The 16,858-nt window shown below is 55.3% G+C and overlaps 2 protein-coding genes and 1 long non-coding RNA gene across 6 annotated transcripts in view; 2 read left to right on the plus strand and 1 right to left on the minus strand.

The window, feature by feature from the left end:
• Nucleotides 1-401: 401 nt before the first annotated feature.
• LOC117997931 lies at nt 402-10,577 on the minus strand. Of its 3 annotated transcripts, XR_004675913.1 has the most exons (3): nt 10,437-10,577; nt 9,645-9,760; nt 402-1,114 (listed from the first exon to the last, which is right to left on the minus strand). It is a non-coding gene; the product is annotated as an uncharacterized LOC117997931 (long non-coding RNA). The 3 variants fall into 3 exon arrangements; XR_004675912.1 differs by lacking the exon at nt 10,437-10,577 and having other exon boundaries at nt 402-1,111; nt 9,645-10,169; XR_004675911.1 differs by lacking the exon at nt 10,437-10,577 and having other exon boundaries at nt 9,645-10,168.
• Nucleotides 7,416-14,601, plus strand: MYADM (myeloid associated differentiation marker). 2 transcript variants are annotated; one of them, XM_034986372.1, is made up of 3 exons: nt 7,416-7,482; nt 10,724-10,799; nt 12,186-14,601. In XM_034986372.1, exon 3 carries the CDS (start codon nt 12,188-12,190, stop codon nt 13,154-13,156), a length of 969 nt encoding a protein of 322 aa, XP_034842263.1. In that variant the 5' UTR covers nt 7,416-7,482; nt 10,724-10,799; nt 12,186-12,187; the 3' UTR covers nt 13,157-14,601. The 2 variants fall into 2 exon arrangements, with proteins under 2 accessions (XP_034842263.1, XP_034842262.1); XM_034986371.1 differs by lacking the exon at nt 7,416-7,482 and adding an exon at nt 8,733-8,778.
• Nucleotides 14,602-15,640: 1,039 nt separating this feature from the next.
• Nucleotides 15,641-16,858, plus strand: part of PRKCG (protein kinase C gamma) — a 19,283-nt gene continuing 18,065 nt past the window's right edge. Inside the window, exon 1 of the mRNA XM_034986513.1 lies at nt 15,641-15,678. Coding sequence (XP_034842404.1) covers nt 15,641-15,678 — 38 coding nt within the window. The remainder of the gene's footprint in view (nt 15,679-16,858) is intronic.

Below are 16,858 nucleotides of genomic sequence, written 5' to 3' on the forward strand. Positions count from 1 at the left end.
TGAGTCGGTAAAGCGCCTCAATCTTGGTTTCGGTTTAGGTCATGATCTCAGGGTCCTGGGATGGAGCTCCAAGTCGGGCTCCATGCTGGACATGGAGTCTGTTTAAGATTCTCTCTCTCGGGCGCCTGGGTGGCTCAGTTGGTTGAGCGACTGCCTTCGGCTCAGGTCATGATCCTGGAGTCCCGGGATCGAGTTCCACATCGGGCTCCCTGCTCGGCAGGGAGTCTGCTTCTCCCTCTGACCCTCCCCCCCTCTCATGCTCTCTGTCTCTCATTCTCCCTCTCGCAAATAAATAAAATCTTTAAAAAAAAAAAAGATTCTCTCTCTCTCCTCTCCCTCTGCTCCTCCCCCGCTCTCTCTCTCTCTCTCTCAAAAAAAAAAAAAGTATTACAAAACCACACTGAGTTCTGGAGAAATTTATTATCCAGCAATATGTGACTAGTACAGAGATGTACAGAAGTTGGTGAATCTGAGAGGAAATACAGGAAGCAAACATGACAGGACTTGGGGGTGTCCTGGATGTAGGGGCTGAGATGATCCGTGATGACTTAGCATTCTGGCTTCTGCAACTGGATGAGGGCTGGCGATACTCACTGGTGGTGTGTGCTGTGTGTTCCTCCTTTTTGGAGGAAAGGTCTTCTGTTCATTGTAGATGTGTTGAGTTTGGACTTCTGTGTCATCCGCGGGGAGGCACGGGGGCACCTGGAAACACACATCTGGAGCGCACAGATCTGGGTTGCAGTCTATTTCTATGAGTTGTAGTCTATTCCTATCAGTAGTTTTCCCCAATTTCTCTCCTCTGTAATAGAAGGTTTATCTGGACATATGTCTCCCCAGCTGAAGACTAGATTCCCCCAGTCTCCCTTATAGCTCCGCGTGGTCATGCAGCTAAGTTCTGGACAATGCAATTTCAGGATTACACCCTCGAAAAGAAGGAAGAATGCCAACCTCTCCCTGTTCCCCTCTTCCTGCTGGAGGCAATGCCAACATAGGGGTATGATCTGGATCACATGCTGGATCCCAGACAGAAGCCCTTGTTGAAGCAACAAGAGAGAATGGTTCCTCGAGACGGTGGAGGTATCATATCAACCCTGGATTGCTAACTCTTGGACTGCTAGAAGAGAGAGAAATATATCATTATCTTGCGTAGGTCTGTATTGTCTAATACGGCAGCCATTGGCCACATGGGCCTGTTGAACATTGGAAACGTGGCTAGTGTCATATGTTGAAATTTTTGATGTATTGGATTAAATATGTTGTTAAGATTAACCCTTTCCTTCTATTTCATTTTTTTAAAGATTTTTTTAAAATTTTTATTTATTTGAGACAGAGAGAATGAGAGAGAGAGAGCACATGAGAGGGGGGAGGGTCAGAGGCAGAAGCAGGCTCCCTGCCGAGCAGGGAGCCCGATGCGGGACTCGATCCAGGGACTCCAGGATCATGACCTGAGCCAGACAGTCGCTTAACCAACTGAGCCACCCAGGCGCCCCTCCTTCTATTTCATTTTAATGTGGCTACTAGAAAATTTAAAATTGCACACATGGCTCACATTATTGTTTTTATTGGCCAGCCCTTGTTTCAGCCACTGATATCTTGCCTTTGCTCAGCTAGGATCTTCACTAGTACATGGGTTGTTTACCCATTGGTTCCACCCGAAGTCTGGTGTGTATGGGATCCCCTAGCAAGAGTGGGTCATGAGAAGAGCAGGGGCTCAGGAAGAGTTCTGAGGAACTCTAGTATCAAAGGAGCATGAGCTTACAAAGGAGTCAGAGAAGGAGCCCAAAGAGGCAAAAGGAAAACCAGGAGAATGATGTGCCACGTAATCCTAGAGGACAGTGTTTCAGGTTGGAAGGAGATACCAACAGCATCAGTTATCCATATTAGTTTGCTGGGGCGGGGGGGAGAGGGTCCATAAGAAAGTACCATGGACTGGGTGATATAGAAATTTACAGAATTTACAGAAATAAACAGAAGTTCATTTCCTCACAGTTGTGCAAGTTAGAAACCCCAGATCAATGTGCGATTGTTTTTTTTCTGAAGTTCCTCTCCTTGGCTTGTAGACTGCCATCTTTTCTGCGTCTTCACATGGTCACAGCGTGGTTATACCCAATGCCACTGAACTGTACACTTAAAGATGATCTAAAAGGTAAATTTTATGTTACGTGCACTTTTACCACAATTAAATATAACTATCATTTTTTGAAAAGTCAGTGAAAGATTCTTTGAGTGGGAGATACTGACTATCCAAAAAGAAGATGGATAGTAATAGCAATAGCAAGGGTATGAGGAGAAGGATGTATTTAAAAATCACGAAGCGGGGCGCCTGGGTGGCTCAGTCGTTAAGCGTCTGCCTTCGGCTCAGGTCATGATCTCGGGGTCCTGGGATCGAGCCCCGCATCGGGCTCCCTGCTCCGCGGGGAGCCTGCTTCTCCCTCTCCCACTCCCCCTGCTAGTGTTCCCCCTCTCACTGTGTCTCTCTCTGTCAAATAAATAAAATCTTTAAAAAAAAATAAATAAAAATAAAAATCACGAAGCTAAGAAGGATTGGCATGAGGTAAAAAGAACAACTCTGTACTTGTTAGAGGAAGGTAGTCCTGGAAATAGAGTCAGGTCTGTGGTTTTAGGAGACTGGGGGACTTCCCAGATGATGTTTTCTATCATCTCTCAAATAAAGGAGGCAGGGCATAGGCTGAGAATGGGAGGGGGGAGGGCTGGAGGCAGAAAGTGTGTCCGAGATTGAAGAGGATAAAAATAGTGCACTGGTCACCATGGAAACGAGGATGAGTTGACCAGGTGATAGCAGTGGGACTGTGGGCAATGTTGAGAGCTCATGGAGGGTTCGGCCACCACATATTCACGGTGGAAACATTCGGCACTGTAAGGTGACTTTCTTCAGTAACGCTCAGTTGCTTAGGGATAAGCTTGGAAAAACAAAACGAAACCTGATCGATGGGCTAGTTCTTCTCCAAGACTGGGGCCTTACAAATACAGAAGGGCAGGGGCGCCTGGGTGGCTCAGTTGGTTAAGCGTCCAACTCTTGATTTCAGCTCAGGTCATGATCTCAGGGTCTTGAGATTGAGCCCCATGTGGGGCTCTGAACTCAGCGGGGAGTCTCCTTGAGATTCTCTCCCTCTCCCTCTGCCCCTCCCTGCCTTTCTAAAATAAATAAATAAATAAATAAATCTTAACAAAACAAAACAAAGACAGAAGGGCAAAGGAGTGTTAGATGCCTAACATGACAAGAGTATTATTGAAATGATGGACCCTGGAATCATACCCAAAGGAAAGAGAGGGTGGGCAGATGCGGGTTCATATCAAGTTAAGAAAAGGTCATGGTGGAAAAAAAAAAAAAGAAAAGGTCATGGTGGGGGCTCCTGAGAAAGCAAGGCAGAAGGAGGAATGGTTGAGGTCAGAGGGGCGTGGAAAACTGAGCAGATGATGGAGTGGAGAGCACCATCAACGCTGCATCTCCTCTAGGTGCCTCCCAAAGGCCTTCCCATCATGTGGAAAATAGAAACACGATGATATTTTTACAGCTCATTGAGGTAAACAGATAAGCCTGCCATAGACAGAGGCAATCAGGCCACTCTGAGGGCTGAGGAAATCAATGTCCCCCAGCCCACCTATGACCTGCTCATGGGAAGCTCTTTAGAGAATGTCAGAAAACCATGTGGAAAAGGAGGGCAAGTGACCGGGAGGTCAGTAGATGTGACAAAAAGGTGGTATGGCCAGAGAACAGGCTGGGGGGCAGGCGTACTTTGTTTCTCTCTCTCTTTTTTTTAAGATTTTACTTATTTTATTTATTTATTTGAGAGAGAGAGAGAGCATGGGGGGCAGGAAGAAGGGCAGAGGGAGAGGGAGAAGCAGACTCCCCACTGAGCAGGGAGCCCTATGTGGGGCTCCATCCTGGGACCCCGGGATCATGACCTGAGCTGAAGGCAGATGCTTAACCAACTGAGCCACTCAGGTGCTCCAGGGGTGTATTTGTTTCATTGAAGGCAAGAGAAGAACACTTAAAGAAGTTGCTTTGGGGTGCCTGACTGCCTCAGTGGGTACAGCCTGTGATTCTCGATCTCAAGGTTGTGAGTTCAAGCCCATTAGCATAAACTCTCTCTTAGCATCAACTCTAACGTTGAGTGTAGAGCCCACTTAAAAAAAAAAGAGAGAATGAGGAGGAGAAGAAGAAGAAGGAGGAGGAGGAGGAGAAGGAGGAGGAGGAGGAGGAGGAGGAGAAGAAGAAGGAGAAGAAGAGGCTGAAGTTGCTTTGATAGGGGAATTTGATTTGCTGATTGTGGAATACTTCCAAAGGACTTAAAGCAAGGGTTTCTGAGGCCTTGAGCAGGGAGGAGCTGGAGCAGGGTAGTGGTGACTGAGAGCCAGCATCTAGGAGTCTCCCGCCTGTATGGTGCCGGAGCCATGGGTTTCCATCATCTCAAGAAACCCAACCTCTCTGGGGAAAACTGAGATCTGGACACACAGGACCCTAATGCCCCTCGTTCTTCCCCACTTCCACAAGGTTCACAGCTGGGTATACGGGACACCAGCAGGGTAACTCCAATTGCAGCTGCTATTCCAGGTGCGAACTCCCTGATGGATGAAATCAACCCAGCCCGTGGCATCTAGAATGGCCAATCCATTTATCTCTATCACAACAGACAGAGGAACTAGATGCAGTTTGCTTTCATTAGGGATGGTGTAGTAGCTAAATAGTAGCCCCAGAGATATGTCCACATCCAAATCTCTGGAACCTATAAATGCTGTCTTATTTAGGAAAAGGGTCTTTGCTGATGTGATGATGAACTTAGGGATCTTGCGGAGAGGAGATCATCCTGGGTTATGGTAAATGTCCTAATATCCTAATAAGGGGTGGATGGGAATATTTGAGACAGACTGAAGAGGAGAAGAGAAGGTGCATAACAACAGGGGGTAGACACCTGAGTGATGAGGCCACAAGACAAGGAACCCACAGTTACAAGAAGCTGGAAGAAGCAAGGAACCCATTCTTCCTTAGAGCCTTCAGAGTAAGTGAGGCCCTGCTGATAATTCGATTTCAGATTTCTGGCCTCCAGGGTGGCGAGAGAATAAATTTCTGTGTTCTGAATCACCGGGATTGTGACGATTGTTACTGCAGCCCGAGAACAGTAACACAGGTAAACAGCAATATTGTCTTACCTTCCCCTGGGGTTACACTAATTCTCTATTTTTTTAAGATACTTGAACCACATATATGATCTAATGCTGATAACACCTGAAAAGATAAGACCTGAAAAGCAGGACGGAGCAGATAGATATACTGTATGTCTTATTAAGACACACACATGCCAGAGCATGGGAGATAAACACCATGAAAATCGGGAGCCTGTCGCCTCAAGGAAGTTACCTGAGAATCAGGTAGTCTGATGACAGTGGGAATATCCCATTCAGATGAAGTTACTGCATCTCAAGCCCTTTGCCACTAACAAATGAGATAAAATCTCCATGAGAGGAGGTATTCCTTAGCCTGCTTTGTGCTCACTCATAAATATTTGTTGATGAATGAATGCAAGTTTCAGATGGACCTGGAGTATGTATGGAAAGATCCATGTGATATTGATGGAACAGAGCTCCCTAAAACCCTTGTAATTCCTTTTTTAAAAAATATTTTATTTATTTATTTGTCAGATAGAGAGAGGAACAGAGAGCACAAGCACGGGGAGCAGCAGAGGGAGAAGCAGACTCCCCGCTGAGCAGGGAGCCCGATGTGGGACTCGATCCCAGGCCCCTGGGATCATGACCTGAGCTGAAGGCAGACGCTCAACCGACTGAGCCACCCAGGCATTCCCAACCCTTGTAATTCCTGAGTGGTTGGGGTGAGAGGAGAATCTTTTATTCAATATAAGCCCCTTTCAATCCTACCTGAGTTTATGCTAATGAGATGAGTCACGGGGAGCCCCTAGGTGGCTCAGGATGGGGGCTGACTGCCAGAGAAACCAATCCTGTGATTGGAAGGTTGGAATTTTCAGCCCTAAGCCCTGACCTCCCTGGAGGAGATTGAGCTTGATCATGGATAGCCCATGATTTAATCAACCATCCCATGTAATGGAACTTCCATAAAATTCCTAAACAGGTTGGTAAATGCATCAGGGTGCTGGGAGGTGGTATTTCCACATGGACGCTCTCCATCTCTCCTTCCATACTTTGCCCTATGTGTCTCTTCTATTTGGCTGTTCTGGAGTTGCATCCTTTGTAATAAATCAGTAATACTAAGTAAAGTGCTTCCTTGAGCAGCGCTGAGCCCCTAGCGTGGTAGGTTTCCTAGGGACACCAGCCAAACACCTGGTCACCTGAGAATTATGTTGGGCTCCCACCATCATGAATTGAGCAATGACTTTTTCCTCCCTGGAATAATTAAATCTGGGTTTTATTTGCTTTCCTTTCCTTACCCACTCCCACCAACAGCAGCATCTGTGTACCCACTGAATGGCCCTATTCACCATCATGTTGACCCACACAATATTGCTTCTGATCAAGGAATTCCATTTATTAGGAAGTGGGTGGGCAGGCCCATGTACCCCATCCCCCCAAAGCAGTGAGCTTCATAAAACAGAGGTATAGCCTGTTTGAGAGTGCATTACAGTGCCAGGTTGGAGACAACATCCTTGGTGTTGGGGGCCGTCCTACAGGATGGGCAAACACTCCGAACCAGGGGCACATGCATGGTGCCAGATTACATACCCAGGAACCCTAAGGTATCACTTCTCAAGATCACACCCAGTGACTCATTCTTTCAATATTTGCTTCCTCTTCCTGCTACCCTGAACTCTGCTGTTTTGGACTTTTCGTGCCTAAAGAAAAACATTTCCACCAGAGAGCACAACATAGTAAATTGTGTGGGTGGAGGCTACCCCTGGACTATTTGGGGTATCTGAGTGCCGCTATGGGGGTCAAAGAGGGTGACTGACTGGGGCAGGAAGCGGGAGAGAGATGCCTCTGCACTGGGGGCCAAGGAGGTGTCTGAGTGGAACCCGGGGACCACGCCGGAGAACCTCCAACTCGCACGGTGTCCTGACTCCTTAGGCAGGGCCGGGATGCCTGGCTCATGGAGACCCCCTCCCCTATGCAGAGCACAGAAATGACAGAGAGGGTCTGTGCCTATCCCCTTTGCGGGGGCACAAAAGTGGGCAGGCACGCTCCTCATCCCTCCCCCCCATGCCCCCCCCATACTGCCGAGCTCACCGATTCTAGGCCCCCCAGCCCCTCCCACCTCCGTAGGGCACGCAGCCTGCTAGACAGGCTCCCGGACCCCTTCCCACCACCCCACCCCGTCGCGACTCGCGCGCCTTCCACCCTAGGGCTGGGTCTCAAAGCCTCCTTAGTTGTCCTCCTGGAAGGCACCCAGCAGCGCCCCGTTAGCTCAGCGTCGCGGAGCGTCCGCAGCCGCCACCAGGCCCCGCCCAGAGGCAGCCGCCAGCAAGGCCGCACCGGGGACGACTGCAGAGCGCGGTGAGTGAGCAGGGCCAGCGGGGAGGGACCCAGGCGTCCCGGTCCCCGCCCCTACCCCGGGCAGGCATCCCGACCTTCAGCTTCAGCTTGCTTCTGGACTCCGTCCCTCAGTTTCAGGGCCCCCGAGTCGCCCTAAGAAAGGACCCCGCAGCCCCTCCCTGTTGTGGGCCTCGGGCAGACCGGCGACTCGGGCCCCTCCCTTTTTGCAGAAACCAGGAATCTGAAGCCCCCTGCCTCCCAGCCCGGTCCTCATCGAGCTCCTGAGCCCCTCCCTCAATCCGGGAACCAGGAATGCAGGCCAAAATATCTCTCCGTTCCAGACCTAGGAGGCTCGGCTTGCGCCCACATCTGAGCGGATGAAAACCCAGGAGTCTGAGCTTTGATGGCTTTTTGCGCCAAGAATCTGGGCCTCCAGCCTAGGCGTCATTTGGAACCTGGGAGTCCGTGCCTCCGACTCCCACCGCCCTAGATCCAGGCGTTTTGCGATCAACAGCCCTTCCCCTGCCCCCATCGACTGTGACATCTGGGACCCAGGAGTCCCGCCCACCAATCCCTAACACCGCGAGTCCCAGTATAAATGAAGATGTGGGGACCCAGGAGTCGGGGACCTCAGCGCAGAAACCCCTTAAAGCCTAGAGATCAGCAGCCTCAACTATTTCGCCTTTCAGAGACCCTAGCCCACAGACCCCATTAAACTGAGAGGCCTGGTCTCCCAACCGGCTGCCACCCAGATGTCCAAGATTTCATGCGTCCTGGAAGAGCGGGGCTGGAGCAGACGGGGAGGGGAGGGGGCCGGAAGGGAGAGGGAGGATTGAGTGAGGTGAGACTGGGGTGGGGGACCTGGGCGGGGGGCTCCGTCCTAAACAGACGCTAAACAGAGGGGTTGCCATGGCAACGGCCTTCTCGGGCCGCGCCTGGAGACTGCGCGAGGGCCGAGTCGGGGAGGGCAGCCCCCAGGAGCCTCCACACCGCCAGCTGTTGTGTCTTCCTGTTTTGTCACCACGGCAACAGTGACCTCAGCCCTCCACCCCCACCACTGGCTTGGCTGGGGAGGCTCGGTCCGTTGTATCCGGGGAGGGGCGTGGTCTTTTCTTGGCCCCGCCTCGGGGGTGGGGCTGGGATACCCCGGCTCGGGGAGTCCCTATCTCAGCCCGAAACCCGCGCTCCCGCCGGGTCCCCGGCCCCGCCCCCGGCCCCGCCCCCGGCCCCGCCCCAGCCCGCTGACCCCACCCAGTAAGCAAACCCTTACAGTCTGCAGCTGCCGCCTCTGCTCGGCAGCAGCCGCCTGCGGGAGAGGTGAGGCTGCGGAATCCCCGGCGTGGAAGCCGCGGTCAGGATTCCTGGGTGCACAGGGTGGGAAGGGCTGGGGTCGGAAGTGTCTGACTCTCTAGAAAGACTAGGGCATGGAGCAGGAGTCGGGTTCTGGAGAGGACAGGGCTTGAGACCTGCACTCATACAGGTCATCCATCTGAAAGAGGAGGGGAACGGGGGTCCTGAATCCTGCGCGTCAGAGGGAGGAGGGGCTGGGAGTCTGGACTCCCGGGTCTGAGGGAGGAGGGGCTGGGGCTCTGAGTCCTGGGTCTGAGGGAGGAGGGGCTGGGGGCCTGGACTCCTGGGTCTGAGGGAGGAGGGACCTGGGTGTCTGGGCTCCTGGGTTTGAGAGGGATGGGAATCCCTCTGTGCTCTGGTTGAAAGGGGCTGATACCTAGTAGAAGAAGGTCTTCAGGAGGGGAGGAGCTTGGAGTTGGGAGTTTGGGTTTGGGAAAGAGAGTGGCCTTCCCCGCTCCCCACCCCTTCATTCCGGGGACAGAATTCGAACTTTGGGCCCCAGAGGCCAAAAAGCGAGGACTGGGAGGCTGGTGTCCTGGGCGGAGAGAAGCCAAGGCTGAGGCCAGCGACCTTGGGTTGCTGAGAGTGGAGGCTGGGGTTTAGGGACGCGATTCTCAGCCTGAGTGATGGGGTGTGGTGTTTGGCGTGGAGGTGGCGAGAGGGGATGGGCGTGGCCGGGGGAGCCCTTAAGCAGCGCGGAGAAGCCGGAGCGGTGTGTCCCCTCTCCGGCTGTCTTTGGCTGTGCATTCCTGAGTTCTGATCTCAGGGGGCGGCCGGAAGCCGGGCGGAAGGAGATGGACCCCTCCCCTCCGGGTGGTCCCTGAGCTACCCACCTCCTTCCTTGAGGCACTTCTGGAGTTGTGGCTCGCGCTCTTCCTCCTTCCCTGCTTGGGACCCAGCAGTACCCGCTTTCTAGAACGCCAGAGTGTAGGCCGGTCCCGACTTCCTCCTAACGGGTTTTCAAAGGGCGTGTGGGGGGAGGAGGTGGCCGAGTCCCGCGTAGCACCTCCCAGGTGGCCCGGGAGGCCCAGCCTTCGCCCAGGGACCTGACTTCCGAGGGGTGGCGGGAGGTGTGGCTACTAATCTCTGGACTGGATTCCAACATCGCAGTTTCCTGCTTCGAGGGGGTGGGGGTGTTCCGCTGCGCAAACCCAGGGGTCCGGCTTCCTAGCCACTCGTCTCCCAGAGACCCTCTTGGGGTCCAGGCTCCCAGCCCCTGCTCTAGGGACCCAGAAGGACCCTGAAATCCAGGCTTCAGGCCTCTCGTCCTAGGTGGACCCTCCTCCCCCGAAATCCACGAGTGGGGCGGGCCCTCCCGGAGGCCCGCGCGGGGCGGAGGCCCCAGCCCCGCCCCCCCCCCCCCCCCCCCCCCCCCCCCCCCGAACCCCCCGAGGGGGGCGGGCCCCCCCGGACCCCCGCGGGGGGGGGGGCCCCCCGCCCCCCCCCCCCCCCCCCCCCGCCCTGGTCCCGCCACATTCCTGATGGCTGGGATGACTTGAAGCCCTTATAAGGCCCGGAGACGCTGCGCCCGGCCTGGCCGTCCGCCCCCGCAGCCACCGCCCAGGGCCCTCCCGCCCGCCGGCCCCGCGGCTTTCTTGGGCTTGGGCAGGGTTAAGATCACTCACACCCACGCCGGCCCGCAGGGCGTGCACTTTTACCGGGTTCCTGCCCCCGCCGTTTGGGGACTGGGGAGGAAGAAGGGGCTGGGCTTCCCTGGGGTCACCTCCGGGACCTCTCAGGCTCGCGGCCAAATCCCCGCCCCCGCTGGGAGGGCGCCCGGGCTGCAGAGTCTGGTCGCGAGTTCTGGGCGAGTCCCCGCGTTGGGCGGGCTGGTGGCCTGGGTCCCCGTAGGACGGAGCCGGGGCCGAGTTGGACGCTGACTCTCTCTCCCTCCCTCCTGTGTTCTGACTAGCCTTTTCCAGGTGTCGGACTTAATCCACTTCCAGAGCCGGATCTTTCTCGGTCGGGGTTCTCGGCAAAGACCGCAGGTGAGTGAGCCTGAACTCCGTGTCAGAGGGAAGAGGGGCTGGGGGCCCGGACTCCTGGGTCTGAGGGAGGAGGGAGCTTCCCACCTAGACTTTTGTGTCAGAGGGACGAACATCTGGGGACCTGGACCTGTGTACCTGGGAAAGAAGTGTGTCGAGGAACTGGGCTCCTGGGTCCTCAGGGCCTCTTGCAGGGACAGCTGGGCAAGGTTAGAGCCTGTTCTGCTGTCCTCTAGGCCCTCCTGTGCCTGATCCTGGAAGGAGGAAGTTTTATTTCCCTGCCGCTAAGAAAGGCCTTCTGAGCCTTTTAGGGGTGGCAGCTGAGAGATTAGATGTCCTAGGGCCTGAGGGAGGATTTGGACACCTGGTCCCCAAGAGGCTGGGCCCTCTATCCCTGAGGGTCTTTAGGACAAGGAGGTAGAAGTTGTAGGTTCTGGAGGGACAGAAGAAAGAAGCTGATTTCCCGGAATACAGGTGTCTGGTGAACTCAAGGCTGAGGACCCAGAGTCCTGAGGTCTGAAGCTATGTAATCTGACGTGAGAGGCCTGGAGATTTAAGTGGAAGGGGCTGGGGCACTGGACAGTCAAGAATCTGGAGCGCTGAGTTTTTTGGAAGCTGGGGAACTTGGAGGTTGGGCTCCATGTGGGGGAGGGGCATAGGCAGGAGGAAGCTCAGTGTCCTTGGGGGCAGTAGTCCAGAACCAAATCCCAGGTGGGATTCAGATGGAGGGCACAGACCCTTGATCTCTGAGGTGGGGGGTGGGCATGAGAGGGCGTGTTCCCGAGAGTTCAGACCCAGTTCCAGAGATAGGCTGGGAGGTTGGAAGCTCTGATCACATGTGGGTCCCTGAGAACGTTCCCACTTGGAGGTTGGACTCTTGAATGTCTGGAGGCTGGAAATGCAGGTGGATGCAGGAGCCAGGGGTGCAGAGCCCCTGGTAGCCAGAGGGAGCAGGTAGAGCTCACGAAGCGGGGCCTCTCATTCTGACCATGGTCTGGGAGGTTTTAGAGCAGAGTCCTGAGTGGCTGGGTAGCTGAGTCCCTAGGGGAATGAGGGCAGCTTTGAGTGCCCCGGGTGGGAAGAAAGATAGATGGTTTTGTAGTTGTTGGGTTGCAGAGAGAGGAAAGGAGAAAGACGGCCTAGACTCTTGGGTTCTGACACGAGAGGTAGAAAACCCGAGTCCAGAGGGAGGAGGGGGCTAGGACCTCGGTAAACAACTCATCCCCATAGGCCTGCAACTGTCCCACTTTGAAAACTGAAAAGCCTGCACCCTGGGTTTCCACCCCCAGCTAGAGTCCAGGTCACTTTGTTCCCGGGGGAGGAAGGGCTGAGGGCCTGGACTCCCACATGCGGAACCGTTGGCGGACACTTCCTTTCCCTTCTTCCCAGCCATGCCGGTGACGGTGACCCGCACGACCGTCACGACCACCATGTCGTCATCCTCAGGCCTGGGCTCCCCAGCCATCGTGGGGTCCCCTCGGGCGCTGACCCAGCCCCTGGGCCTCCTCCGCCTGCTGCAGCTGCTCTGCACCTGTGTGGCCTTCTCCCTGGTGGCCAGTGTGGGTGCTTGGACCGGGATCATGGGTAACTGGTCCATGTTCACTTGGTGCTTCTGCTTCTCTGTGACCCTCATCATCCTCGTGGTCGAGTTATGCGGGCTCCAGTCCCGCTTCCCCCTGTCCTGGAGAAACTTCCCCATCACCTATGCGTGCTACGCTGCCCTCTTCTGCCTGTCGGCCTCCATCATCTACCCCACCACCTACGTCCAGTTCCTGCCTCACGGCCGCTCCCGGGACCACGCCATCGCCGCCACCGCCTTCTCTTGCATCGCTTGCGTGGCTTATGCCACCGAAGTGGCCTGGACCCGGGCCCGCCCCGGGGAGATCACCGGCTACATGGCCACCGTGCCCGGGCTGCTCAAGGTGCTGGAGACCTTCGTGGCCTGCATCATCTTCGCCTTCATCAGCAGCCCCTCCCTGTACCAGCACCAGCCGGCCCTGGAGTGGTGTGTGGCCGTGTACTCCATCTGCTTCATCCTGGCGGCCGTGGCCATCCTGCTGAACCTGGGCGAATGCACCAACATGCTGCCCATCTCCTTCCCCAGTTTCCTGTCGGGCCTGGCCCTGCTCTCTGTCCTTCTGTACGCCACTGCTATTGTTCTCTGGCCGCTCTACCAGTTCAGCGAGAAGCACGGCGGCCAGCCCCGTCGGTCATGGGACGCGAGCTGCAGCGCCCGTCACACCTACTACGTGTGCGCCTGGGACTGCCGACTGGCCGTGGCCATCTTGACGGCCATCAACCTGCTGGCTTACTTGGCTGACCTGGTGTACTCGGCCCGCCTGGTTTTCGTTAGGGTCTGAGGCTCCGGCGACGGCGACGGGAGCTCTCAATTCCCTCTTGTCCGCAGAGGTTTCTTTCCCACGCCCTCATTTGCTCTTCCTGGCTCCCTCTCTCCTACCTTTCTCATTTCCACCCCGATTCATCCTGCTCGTCTCTCCGTTCCTTTAGCTCCTGCCTCCTCTCTCCTGTTGCTCTCGCCTTTCCTTCCTGTTTTGTTGGGTTGCCCACATCCTGTTTTGCCTGTTTGCCTCTTTCTGTTTTCACCTCTTCTTTCCTACCTGTTTGTTTCTCGGCTCTATTCTGGTCCTCTTGTTTGTTTTCTCATCTGCCTGTATCCTGGCCATCTCTGTCCTGGTTTCTTTCTTCCGATTTCCTTGGGAGCTCTGAGACTTCTTTCTTCTCTGCCACCACTCCACTGTCCCCCCACCTCCAAAGGTGCTGAGCTCCGCGTCCCACCCCCCTCTTTGCAGCTGTTCATACCCTGGGCCTCCCGAGGGGCCTCATTGCCAAAGCATGCCTGCCTGCCCTGGCTGTGCCTTAGTTGGTGTGTACATGTGTGTTTGTGGGGGTGGGGGTGGGTAGCTAGGGATGGGGCTCCCTTTCTCCCAGTGGAGGGCGGTGTACAGCACATGTCCCCTTTAATCTCTGGAGGCCAGTGATCTCCAACGGGCATGAGGCTTAAAGCACAGGCCTTGGGTCCCCAGGCCCTGCCCGGCCCCCAGCCTCACCTGAGATTGACTCCAGAACTTTTGCCAGGCTTACTGACCAGAATTTTTGCCAGGCTTACTAAAATTCCACTGCCTGGAGGTCATCTTAAAGGAAGTAAAGGGTGAATGCTTTCCATCCCAAGTGCTGTCTGGGTTATCGAAAAAGTGGCTAGCAAAGAACTGCATGGTCTTAAGGACAACTGTCTGAAGTATTTATAGGGGCAGGGATGTGGCCCTCCCGCCTCTGTTAAAAACAGCATGGACTGCCTTTGCTGGGAGAAGAGGTTGGCCACTGCCAGCCTTAAAGGCAATGTGAGCCTGGGTTTGTTTGGTTGTTTGTTTTCTGTTTCTTTGTTTTTTTTTTCCTTTTCCTGGTCACGAGGGCAAAATGTACTGGGTGGCCCTCTTCTAAAAGGGAAGTTTCTTTTCAACGTCTTTTTCTGGGGGGTGGTTGGGTTGGGTAGGTGGGGATTGCTGTTGCCATAGTCAGAAGAATTGAATTGCATTGCTTGAGTGTGGTACACACACAAACACACACACACACACACGTGTGTTTCTGCATGCTCGTTGCTTCTTGTAGCTGCTTCCTGCTTCTCCGGGACTCACACGCGTAACGTCATATATATAAATGTATAAATATATATTTTATTTTTTTTTTAAATTCCCTGGAGCTTCTGATTCCCATCAGTCCCCGCTGTCAACCACAGAGGGAAGACTTGTCCGTTTCCTCACTCCCACATCCATAATGGTTTTTTTTTTTTTTTACATCAATATAAAGATAAAAGAAAAACTGTGCTTGCTTTATTGCTGGGGAGGAGGGCTCCAGGAGAGAGGGCAAGGTCCAGATTCTTGGGTCTGGTGGAAGAGGGAGCCTGGGGCCAAGAAAACTTTGGCCTTTGGATCTCCCAAATTTACTCTCTCAAGCCAGGATAACTGGTTAGGATTGAAATGGATAAGATTTGTCCCTCCTTGGAATCCAATGAGCATTTCAGAAATACAGTGTCCCCATCTGAGTGCAACGTTTCTTCCCAAAATCAACTCCTTGGGTTCCCCATCTCCGTAATAGGCTCCCGAGCCTGCAAACCCAGGCTCTGGTTCTTCCCATCGGCTCTGTCAGTCGCTCACCAGACACTGTCTGTCCAGGCTCCTGACCCAGCTCAGGTATCATTTTGTTTGTTCTGAGCTAGTACCCCAGCCTCCTCCTTGACTAGCCCACCTCTTGCCCACCCTGGCCCCAGGGGGATGCTTCTAACCTCTGACACTGCCCTCCCCTGCTCAAATCCATATCTGCCTACAGGTGATACCAGGGGCCTTCAGGATCTGACGCTGCCTACATGCCCACCCTCCGCTCCATCCTACCCCCAGTTCCAAGCTCCCTGACACAACCTGTCCATAGAAGACCTTGATAAAGAGCAAACGAATTACGCCTACAATGAATCTGTCCCAGAGAAGGTCCTGTTGCCTGAGGAGAATCACAAATACATAAACAAACCCGCAAAAATCCCAGGATCATGAAACCCATTTTCTGCACTTAACACCCGCAAAAGCAATGGCAAGCGATATGTCGAGGGAGGGAGGAGGCCCCCCCGGAAGAGAAGGAAGGGCTAACGGGAATAGATAAACTCCTTCTCCAGGAGAAGCCTCCGTTTGATCTCTGCAGTGCCCACCCCGGAATTCCGACCCACACCCATGCTTGCCTCCTCCAAGGGCGTCTCGCCCCCCTCCCCTCCCCCCACCCCCCGCTTGAACCCCTTCTGGAAGGGACCAGAGAGAACAGCTCCAGAGCTCGGGGGTGATATGTTGGTGATGCGGGAAAAGCAGCCAAGCAGGGCAAGGTGGGATCGATCCTAGGTCACTTTCCAGGGCCACCCCGACCCCATATCCTTGCCCTTGGGCAGGCCGGACGCCTGGAGGTGGCTGGCAGGCAAGAGCACCCCACTTCTGAGGGGTTTGGAGAAGAGTCGGATTCCCTCACCTCCCCTTCGGCTTCGGGAAGCCTCCCCGGACCCCCAAAATTCCCGAAGAAGGTGCGGGGGGCCGGGTCCCCAGGCGCCGCCGCGGCGCCCCGCCTCCGCCTCGCGGGGCACGCCGGGAGAGGAAGTTCTCGGCCGCGTGGCCACAACAGGTAGTCCTCAGGCTCAGACTCCAAATCCCAGGATGCACCGCACTTCGCCGCGCGGGGCGGGCCGTGGTTGCCCTTGGCAACAGCGCGGGTCTCCGGGAGCCGGGAGCCGGACGCGCTCGGGAGTTGGGGGAGGGCCGGGCGCTACTGGCGAGGGGTGGGGACGCGGGCGGAGAGACAGAGCGGAGGCCGGAGCCCGGCGAGGCCGACGTTCGGAGGCACGGGGATGCACAGGGTTTTCCAGGGCCAGAGGGGGGCGTGGAGGGACGGGGAGACCCCCAGGCGCGGAGAGAGAGGTTCCTAGCCAGAAGGGTGAGAAAGGGATAAAGATGGGGGGCGGGGTGGGGGCGGGAGACACTGAGCTCAAACATCCAGAGAGACCCCCAGCGACCGAGGGAGACGCTGGCAGAGCCAGGGAGTGGGTCAGAGCGGGGGCCGGGCCGGGAGGAGGAGGAAGAGGCGAGCACAGGGAGGTTCGCAGACACAGAGGCACGGGGAGAAGGAGGGCTGAGGGGTGCGGGAGACAGAGACTGACCCTCCAAGAGAGAGACACAGAGGGACGGAGACACGGAGGCCCAGAGTCACAGCCCGGTGGAGAGCGACCGAGAGAGAGCCACAGAGACAGATAGAGGCGAGGAGAGGGAGAGAGTCAGGGAGACCGAAACAGGAATGGATGGGACCTCCGGCGAGAGGCCAAGGAACACTGATGAGACAGACACCACAGAAAGAGGGACACCGAGACCCAGAGAGGGCCACAGGATGGCCACAGGCATAGACGGAGACACAGAGCAAAAACCCCAGAGAAATAGAGGCAAGGGACAGGGTCACAGAGATGGGGAGCCATGAACACTGGACAGGGACAGAGACAGGAACACTGGACAGGGACAGAGACA

Source organism: Mirounga leonina, unplaced genomic scaffold (genome assembly GCF_011800145.1).
Source record: "Mirounga leonina isolate KUSES-001 unplaced genomic scaffold, KU_Mleo_1.0 Mir_376, whole genome shotgun sequence".
Lineage (NCBI taxonomy): Eukaryota > Metazoa > Chordata > Mammalia > Carnivora > Phocidae > Mirounga > Mirounga leonina.